Below are 11,262 nucleotides of genomic sequence, written 5' to 3' on the forward strand. Positions count from 1 at the left end.
CTCATTCTACTAGCTGTTACTCACTTATTATGCAAAAATAAATAAAACACAAAATAAATCTATTTGACTAAAAACTAACTTCCAACAAAATCTGGTGCTAGTTGGCATGATCTTTATTCCCACGTGCACTAGCAATTACCATTAGGCAATGCAAAATTTTAACAAGTGATACATAGACTCTAATTAACAGTAAAATGGAAAAACTAGAGATCCAAGCAATTATGGAAAGACGAAGAACGAGCATCTTAAAATGATCTAGTTATGTAGTAAAATTTAAGACTTACAAGTATTGGTGTTATTTTGTTAAAAGTTAAGTAACTCTTCTTGAGGTTATCACTTTTTTTTTCACTTCATCTATAGTAATACGGATTAGTCAAAAACTCAAATACCTATCTAAGTTTCAACATTTAACTTAATACTCAATTTTTATTTTTATTTTTAACGGCATAGCATTATACTTCTATTCCTAAATTACACGTATGCCTGAAAATCAGAACTCTCTAAAAATCATATTAATCCATCCTCACAAATGTGAGAAGTGGGATTAGAACCTAGGTGGATCCTCCTAAGGTCAAAAACCCTACCAATAGGCCACGAACCCCATTGGCAACTTACTCAATATTAATTTTAAATTTCAACAATTCATCAAAACTACATTACATCAATAACTTAAACTACTCGCCACCACTGCCACTGTCGCCGTCACCACCACCCATCCTTACCACCGCAACCGCCGTCACCGCTTCCTTCGCGCGCCACCGCGACCCATTACCGTCGTCATTACACAATCCCATTGTACGGGCATAACTCTAGTATATATTAGGGATTATTAACTATGGATGTAACTAACTATGACAAAATGTCTATGTTATGTAAAGATCTCGTAAAATTTTAATGTAATATAGTGAACTTTCAAATCTTGGTTATTGGATGTACCCGGATATATGTGACAACCATATAACCTGCAATGTGTAAATTTTTTATTGGTCAGATACATCCAATAATCGAAATTTGAAAGTTTATTACATGATATAGACATTTTACATGATTTTTACATAACATAAACATTTGGTAATAGTTAGTTACGTCTGTAAGTAATAATCCTTATATATTAACAAGTGATAGATGATTGTGAGTTGTGCTAGTTAAATTCAAAGACTTCCTAAATTCAAACTTGTGTTTAGAGTAAAATAAAAAAAGAAAATGCCCAGTGTCATTTTTTATGGGTTTTGAGTCATAATACCTCGATGGTGTATAAGAGAGGTTAAGATGTAGTCAGACCTTATTTCTACTACCAAAGTAGAAAGTCTGCTTTCATATTCAACCTAAATGGTGAAAAGGCCTTCTAACCTTTGCATAAAATGATGATCGAACACATGACTTCTGTCTCTAGAGGCCAAAGCGTTTACCACTGATTTAATTATGGTGTTTAAAGTATGAACCTTAGTATAAATTACATATTGTTAACAAGTCATAATTCCACATGTTTACGAGTCTCAGAAGTAGCTGGTCCAATAAAAATGAACCTTTACAATAAATAAATCTACTTATTGCATGTTCAATGTTTTAAGTCAACTAATAAATATTTTTTATAAAAAAAACTAGTTAAATGAATGAATGTTAAAATTGTACTTAAAAACATATGTCCTATCTCTCTCTCTTTATGTTTGTACTTAATAAATAACAATAAAAATGCCAGCAATGAAATACAAGGATGAAAGCTTTGTCTGAGGTCAAAGCTGGCACTTGCTTTTACATTTAAAACCCATAGCTCTCTTTTATCACACTCACATATCTTCAACCTTTCTCTCACATTTTCTCTCCAAAATATGAGAAAATATATACATATACACTAATTCTATAGATATAGATTCTTAATTAGGTTCTTCATCACATCACTTTTTTTTTTATCAACAAATCACAAACCATGGTTTCATCTCCTTCTCATTATCAATCTCATGGATGTCTTGATAAAAAACATTGGTGGCTTACCAATAAAAAGGTACACTCTTACTAAATATATTATGTTACATTACATTTTGTACAATGTTATATCATTTTGACATACTAAATGTTTTTTTTTTATATATATATATAGATTGTTGATATGTATGTAAAGGATGCAAGATCATTAATAGCATCACAAGAACAAAACAACATTGCAACAGCAATAAGTTTACTTGATGCTGCACTTGCTTTATCACCAAGATATGAATTGGCAATGGAGTTAAAAGCTACATCTCTTTTAAGTCTTAAAAGATATAAAGAAGTTGCAAATATGTTACAAGATTATATTCCTAGCCATAAAATGTCATCATGTGATGACACTTCTTCTTCATCATCATCTTCTTCATCTTCTGATAATAATATGCAACCATTGGCTAGAGAACGTGTTAAGCTTTTATCTTCTGGTGCTAATTCGCCTTCTCGGTTCGAGCAACCGTTTAAGTGCTTTTCGGTATCGGATTTGAAGAAAAAGGTCATGGCTGGATTAGCCAAAAATCGCAACAAAGAAGGTCAATGGAGGTATATATATATATATGTAACTTCTTTTAATTTTTGTATCTATATATGTTTTTTGTTGTTTTTATGTAATTAGTATTGCTTGATTTGATTAAAAAACGAATCTAACAAAAACAAAAGAGAAGTCACTATGGTATTATTGCTCAAACTTTTGGGAAAACAATAAGCCCGTGAAAAGCTAATTCAAAAAATTGACTAATTCATTTGGCTTATTTTTTATAGCCAACTTTTAGTGTCTTATATTTGGGTTTATGAGCTTAATTTTATGATTGTAAATCATTATAAGATTATAGATCACAATATAGGCTATTTTAGAAGATAAGTCAAATACAAATAAGTCAAAAGCTTATGAATAGGCCAAGCAAAACATCCCCTGTCTTTAGATATATGTAACTCTGTCACTTAAATATCCTGTTTTGTTAATATCTTTTGAAATATACAAATGAATAATATATGCTGTTTGTAGCTAGTTTTTGATATTGTTTTTTTCTACAATTTATATAGGTATATGATACTTGGTCAAGCATGTTGTCACTTAGGATTAATGGAGGATGCAATGGCCTTACTCCAAACCGGAAAACGTCTCGCTTCCGCAGCGTTTCGCCGCGAAAGTGTGTGCTGGTCAGACGACAGTTTCACATCTTCCTCGGAAACATTTGCCTTAAACTGCCAGACACAACCACCTCCGAACGCTGACTCAGAAAGTATAGGCCACCTCCTTAGCCACATCAAACTCCTCCTTCGTCGTAAAACCGCAGCAATCGCAGCTGCAGAAGCCGGTCTTTACAACGAATCCATAAGACATTTTTCAAAAATCCTTGATGGGCGCCGTGGTTCCCCTCAAGGATTTTTAGCCGAATGCTATATGCATCGGGCTTCAGCTTATCGGTCATGTAACCGAATAGCTGAAGCCATAGCTGATTGTAACCGAACATTGGCGTTAGACCCGTCTTGTATCGAGGCCTTGGCTACCCGGGCTTCACTTTTTGAAACCATTCATTGTCTCCCTGACTCGCTTCATGATCTCGAGCACTTGAAACTGTTGTATAACTGCATTTTACGCGATAGAAAGCTTCCTGGGCCGGCTTGGAAACGCCAAAACGTTGGATATAACGAGATCCCTGGAAAACTCTGTTTATTGACCAACAAGATTCAAGAACTCAAACAAAGAGTCGCGTCGGGTGAAATAGGAAATGTAGATCACTATGCTCTGATGGGATTAAGACGTGGATGTTCGCGGTCTGAGTTGGAAAGATCACATTTGTTACTTGTATTGAGACACAAGCCCGATAAGGCCACTAGTTTTATCGATAGGTGTGAGTTTACGGAAGACCATGACATTGACTCGATTAAGGACCGGGCTAAAATGTCGGGCTTGTTGCTATACAGGTTGATACAAAGAGCTTACACGAATCTAATGAAAACAATTTTGGATGAAGAAGCTAATGAGAAACAAAGGAAAAAGGCATCAGCTGCACTGCAACACGCAATGCAGCTAAATGAGCATCATCAGCAACAACAGTCGTCTAAACCGGTTACTAGGACGACAACAATCTCGACTAGGACAAACAAAAGCCGGAATCAAGTTGAAAACACAAATGCATTTCAAGGAGTGTTTTGTAGAGACCTTGCTATTGTTGGGAACTTGTTGTCACAAGCTGGTTATAATCGTCCTATTCCGGTTAAATATGAAGGTTTAAGCTGTTAATTATAATAATTATCTTAAGTAATCTTTGATCAAGATTTTGATCAAGAAATATGTGCAAAAATATTATTACTATCATAAATGGATGTGTTGTACAAATTGGGAGGGTTGGGGTGGGAAGAAATTTTGTCAGCAGTACTTGTCTATCTTTATATATGTTGTTCATTTCAACCTTTTTTTCTTCTGTATGTGTACAAAATTGAGTATATTTTAATAGCAGAAGTTTATCACCTTTTCCCCATTATCCACAGTGACCTAAATCAATCAAGTTTTTTGGAAAAAGATAGATTCACCATTATTATTAACTTTTTCCTTGCAAGAATTCCCTGTTTGATTTTTGTCCTTGTGTGTAAAGAGGTTTTAGATGAGATATATGGTCAGTCAAGATTGTTTGTATATGAGAAGATGATATGCTTCAAGTTATATTAATTTGTAGGTACGTGTGTACGTATGGTGTGTAGGAGCACACGTTGTGACGCTAATACCATGGGTATTGCTCGTCGTGGTGGCGCAACTACACTTCGCCGTGATGATCATCACGGTGGATTCTACATGTGATTTATTTAGGTTAAACATCATTTCAGTGTGGTGCTAAATTCAAAAGGTTTCAATGTGATATATATGACCAAGCTAAATGTTTTTAAGAGTACAAAAAAGAAAAACTTAGTTTATAATGTTAGTCGTTTTTTCTATGGAAAAAGTGATTTATATATTTGAATTCGTTAAATAGTTTTTCGTTTTAAGCTTGTCTTAGACATTTGAATTCTCAAAACGGACCCTGCTAAAGGTCACCATAGTTGATCATTGAACTAATTCCATGTAACTACTATAAGTTGATACTCGTACTATTTTGTGATGACTATGATCACTGATCATTATGCGCATAACAGTAGTACATAATCAGGGACGGAGCCAGAAATTATTATGTAAGGGGGCAATTTTAAAATTTGTTTGTCATACTTAGAAGAGACATATTTAGTAATGTAAAGAAAAATATGAACCCTAGCTTGAGAATAAAAAATGGACCCTCAAATAAATTATTACTCGCACTGGGTGTAACACTCACATTTAAAAATACCAATTTTTTTTAATAAATAAAGACCACTGTCAGACAAGGTCTTATTAAATGAAAACGTATTCAATCATAATATACGAAACCCAAAAAATATACTTTTTATAAAATGATTAGCTTGTAAAAATATATTTTCCATATAACTATTATCATTATCATTATTAGTTGTTTATTATAAATATATATAATAATTTGAAAGAAAATAATTTTTTCATAAATAGTTACACTATTAATGTATTACACATTTACATACTCAAATGGAGAAAACTTTTTTTAAAATGTTTCGTTATTCTTTTAATAAAAATCTTATTCCCAAATGAAAATATCTATTTCAAAATTAATATTTCGATGATAAATAGACTTTTAAAGAATAAGCTTATAACAACGAAAGTAATATTTGTATTTATTTCCTATTTATTTTTTCTCAATTTTAGAAAATAATCACAAATATACTATTTAAATTGTGAAAAGTTACATTGTACTAAAATTGGAGTGGGGGCAGGTGACCCCACTGCCCCCATGTTGTCTCCGTCCATGTACTTAATTTACGAGAGGCACGAAGAGGAGTTGATAAGGCCGATGCCAACGGCTCTTCGTGAGCCGCTTCGTTGGGTTGGTCGACGAGGAAGAGGTTGGCAGGGGGATGTTCGTGGCCTTCGTCGATGGAGTTGCTTCGGTGGGAGGAATGGCTACGACGAGAGAGAGCGCACAAGTGGTGGGCCATTTTTCTTTTTCTTTTTTTTATTAAGAATAAAATAAAAGTTAAGAAAGAGTTGAGGAAGAGGTGGGGTTGGTAGTGAATGAGGAAGAGGTGTTTTAGGAGAGAGAAAAGCCGATGTGGCAGTGAGGATGGGGAAGGAAGAGGTTCATAGTTGACAGAGGCCTAAGTAGAAACAAGACACACTTAGATAGATTTGAATATACATATAGGTGGTGGATTTGAAGTAGCATATGTAGAAATCAAAGTGATCATTTGTGTTATGACTTATAACTTATAAGTATTTAGAACCAAATTTAAAGAGTGTTTTGATAAGATGGAATGAAAATCGAATGAGAATTACTTTTTTTTGTTTGATATTTTGAAATTATCAAAGAATAAAAATAAAGTTGTAGAAAGAGAAAACATTTTCATTCTCATTATTTCATTATTCTTACCATTTCATGCAAAATGGTGAGGAATGATATAAATGAATCAAAGCTTAATCTTTTCTTATACTTCTTATGTGATTTTATATGTTACTTTTAGTTATTTATATTTGAATAGAATAATTACATTTATGTATTCTTTTTATAAACTAATTTATATTAATTTTATTTATTTTTTATATTTCTCTTATCTTATTGTTTTCCTTACCATTTCCATTATCTATTGTATTTCAATTATAATTTCTTTCCTACCAAACACCTCTTAGTGCATATTTTAGTTAGAGTATATTTAAAAACGTTACTAATAGGGACCGATCAGGTAGATTTCAACTTCTCATTAAATATATATAAAAAAAATTATACATAAAAAAAAGAAAGAGTAAAATGTGGTGTGTTGGCGATGACGAGTTGGTATGATGAATTGAATGCGATCACAAAGTGTGTGAAGGGAAGTGGATGGGCAGAAGAAAGCAAAGCAAAGCAGGGCATATGCCAGAGATCCTTTTGGTTTGAGGTGTGTGTCTTGATATGGGTACGAATGAAATGATTTACTCTTTTCAGCCTTATCTACTTTATATATATTTCTTTGTTTTTACTACCATTTCTCAATTATTATTTTACTTCATTTAGCCTATAAAATATCTTCATGCTTTAAATAATTTGTACACAAAATCAAAATATCATGATTCGTTGCAGAACGTTGATCGACTTACGCGATCATATTAATGTCATTTTTTTTCACTTCACCAATTCTTTTTATTATTACTATTTTTAAAACGACAAACTAATATGTGTGGATTGGAAAAAGGAAAAAAGAGAGGCAGAGTGGTATAAGTATGCCGAAGGACTTTGAAGCCTATTGACCCGAGACAACATGGTATGAATGTCGAGAAACATGAAACACAACTAACACCCATTGATGATTCATGCGGTGATGTTTTTTGGTCCATGTTTCCATGTCATATTGTTGGATATCTAATCGTGATAGAAAGTGTAGTTTTTTTCTTTTGTAATTGTTTTGTTATCTTTTATTGCTTAAGGAAAAAAAAAACTAACACCTAATATAATTTTATGATGTGATTTTAGTGTCTTTCGTTTTTTTCCGTGAAAATTCAACGATATAACTGATGTTAAAAAAAAAAAAAATTTGGTTCACGGGATCTGGTAAGTAGTTATGGGTCCCATAGGCAATTAGGCATAGCCAATCAACACCAATCGAACCATTTGATTGAGGTTAGTTGGAAGAAAACATAACAAAGAGCAACCGATTTAATTAATTAGTGAAAAGGAGATCTTTAATCATGATTACTAATAATGTTACCATGTGATTAAACTTATATTACCTTCTCTTTAATAATATGCCACAACATCCATACGATAGAGAAAATTAATTTACGCATATTTTGTCAGGTCTAAATTCATAGGTTTATTACCACGAAGACTTTAATATGTTATTTGTGGCACACGATTAAAAAGAAAACATTGTTGATTACACTTTCATGTGAGATTCAGTTTGAAAGTAAATGATGGTGGTAAAAAAAAAAAGTTAAAATGATTATAATAAAAAAAGGTTATGTATCGTGACATACTCATCGAGCTATGTAGTCTAGTTATTCCCTAAGAAAATAGAAATAAAAATGGTTGTATGTCTATTAATAAAACGAACACTATATCAAGAGACAAGTTTATAGATGTCATCAAATTTGTTACAATTGACATACACACATAAAATAGTCATGATATATATGACAATGAGGACAATGTAAGATTTGGTATTCGAAATTAAAGTGTTATTCTAATTGATATTGTGGATTGTTTGGTTAAATCGATGAGAGTACAAATATTCCTTTGGTTGTGTCGTGTTGTGTAAGTGGGGATGCTACATTTAGAAAACATAAACACCAACAAAAATAAATACTTAAAATTTTAGTTTTAGAGGCATTGGGTTCACTGTATGCTAATTCAAGTGACATCCGCTAATTTGTAATTTACTACCTGTATAATTTAATTTAATTTTTACTTATGGTAACGCGAGCACCTTTTTAAATTAAATTACCCACCGCACTAATCTATTCTTCATGCCCATCTTCTTGCTTGACGGTACATGCCAAGACAAAAGGCACACAAAATTATATAATTGCATATGCATTTGGCCGGGAGACTTATATTATAGTAAGTTAGTAACAACGTACAAACATTCTGAACTTACAAAAAGTCCTATATATGACGAATCTATATCTATTTATGTAGGACATTTGGGACACTTTTCAATATTAACCAAATCAAGCTTAAATTCATCAATTAACATATTAAGGCCATCTCCAATCATGTGTTCTATAATCTTTTATATTTCTAAATAAGAAAATTAATACTAAGAAATAAACTTTAACGAGTTATCTATGTTAAAAATTCTTATAATAAATTGACGTTTCTCTATATATAGATGAACGCTATTTATCATCTAAAATTACTATTTTGTTATTATCCATTTATTTCATGCAACAAAGGTGAGGTAGCAAAGTATGAACTGAGAGATGTCTAAAGACATTAGATTGTGTAACTAATTTTTTTTTAATTCATTCTATCTTTATTTTTCTTTCTCATTTTTTTTAATATATATATTTATGTTGCCGTGATTTCAAACAAGTTACACAAAGCCGACTAAAAATGTTATTTGTTCTCTATCCGAAACAGAGATAAATACAGTATATTCAATTTCCTTTTAATGACACAATTTGCCGTTTCTAGTAAAATACAAATGGTGGGTGCTGTCACATCAAGAATATCATAAGATATGAATCTGTTTGATTAGAAAAATGATGGTATTCGGTATTTTCTCTTAATTGGCGGTATCTCAATTATGGGAAATGATTTATTTTTTTTAAAAAACGTTAACCTCTAAAATCATACTACAGTATAAATTTGACATGTAATATTCATTTAATTAATTATTTTTTTATCACCTCACTAGATATTTTTTTTTTAAAACAACAATATATTAAATAAAATACGGTATCTAGCAAAACACTAGACACCATAAAGAATACAACGATATAAAAACGAATATAATTATACAACCTAGCATAACATCGATACTCAAAAACTTTCGAAACCAAATAAAGCACACCCGCCATTATAAAATAAGAAGAGGGTTAAGAAACCAATCATCCTACGAGATATGCAACTTTCTGCATCTACTAGACACTCACAAAAACGATTGTGAAACAATGAAATCAAATAGGAACTCGTTTCTTCGAGATGCCGGAGAAAACACCTTGTCGTTTTGATATCGCCAAATTGCCCAAACCATGCAGAAAATGATTGCTTCAATAAATTTGCAGAAATCAAATAGACACCTCACTTGATTTCTTCATATTGTTTGATCTTATATATATGCTTAAAATGATGATTAAGATGATGGATTAAGAAGTTCTATCATTATTCAATTGATTAATATAACTAATGATTTTTATATATTCAAAATTTTCATTCCACTTGCATTTTGTAAGACTTATTTCTATAAGAGTATTGCTCATGACAGTTCTATAAACTATTGCATGTTAACGTATATAAACTAGTTGTATTTTTACTATAAATTTAAGATATAACGTTTTGATATAAAAAAATATAACTTTTTTTTGTACATTACCAAAATAAATCTAAATATATAAATATCATATGACGGAATTTACATAAAGCTAAATTTCTTCGGGCTCTCTCATTCCAACATGATTTATGGTGTACACTTTTGACCCGAAGGAAGTATTAATTGAACTAGCAAGCAATACATATGACTGAATTAAACATACTTTTAACAATAGGACCAAGCGGCTCGAAGGTATTTTGAATTTTCTAAGATAAATAAAATGTTTTTTTCTTAATACACAATTATACCAGAAGGTTTTTGAGGGAAAAAAAGTGCAAATTGGTTGAAAATTTAATCAACTTTTGACGAAATTGTACGTGATAGTTTAGAATGTGATGTAAAATAATAATAATAATTTTTTGTAATTTTGTTACGAGACACAAGTGGGTATGATTGATCATCGATGAAAAGCATAGGCAATTATTATTTCATATATACATCATTCACTGATGATGCTATAGCTACAATGCTACATCATAATAGTTGGTTAATGGACATGACATATTAAAGTTCTATACCATACCTTGAATCATTGCTTTACTTGAAAAGGGAAAAAAAACAGTAAAAAACAAGATAAGAAAAACATGTATTGGTTTAAAAAGTAATCTAATTTCAAGATGTCTTTGAAAAGGGGAGAAACTCACAATGAATTAATAGTTTGATATTGAGGGCAGATCTAGTTCAAGATGTGATTTTATGTGACTACAAAAAGAAACATCAAATTCAAATACAATACATATTTTGAGAATGAGCATTTTGGAATTATATGCATAGGAGAATAGATTAACTAGCAAGATCTGATTCAACAACATTTTAAGCTCTTCAAGATTGACAATTTGAGACCACATGATTAGATCAAATATAAAATAACAGCAGTATTAGTGCCAAAAAAATAATACCACGTACATGACCTACTTTGTGCTCTTTTCACAAATATATATAAGGAGGAAATGATATATGTACCCCTATATGTTACTTTTAGATACTCAAATTCAAGTATAGAAACACTACGAAATTATATTATTTTAATATTTTATTGAAAACATGTAACAAAATATATCACTGTACATGTAGAATAATACTCTCAAAGGTTTCAAACATTTATCCTCCTCTCCCTTTCAATTATTTCAGATTATTACATTTATTTTCCTCTTCAGTTTTGATTGTATC

The 11,262-nt window shown here is 31.2% G+C and overlaps 1 protein-coding gene across 1 annotated transcript; it reads left to right on the top strand.

Moving 5' to 3' along the window:
• The first annotated feature begins 1,823 nt into the window (after positions 1–1,823).
• LOC122607404 lies at positions 1,824–4,282 on the top strand. Its single transcript, XM_043780370.1, has 3 exons — positions 1,824–2,002; positions 2,099–2,526; positions 3,028–4,282. The coding sequence occupies exons 1-3, from the start codon at positions 1,928–1,930 to the stop codon at positions 4,229–4,231; spliced, it is 1,707 nt and encodes a 568-aa protein (XP_043636305.1). The 5' UTR covers positions 1,824–1,927; the 3' UTR covers positions 4,232–4,282.
• Positions 4,283–11,262: the final 6,980 nt, after the last annotated feature.

This window comes from Erigeron canadensis, chromosome 7, assembly GCF_010389155.1.
Source record: "Erigeron canadensis isolate Cc75 chromosome 7, C_canadensis_v1, whole genome shotgun sequence".
Classification (NCBI taxonomy): domain Eukaryota; kingdom Viridiplantae; phylum Streptophyta; class Magnoliopsida; order Asterales; family Asteraceae; genus Erigeron; species Erigeron canadensis.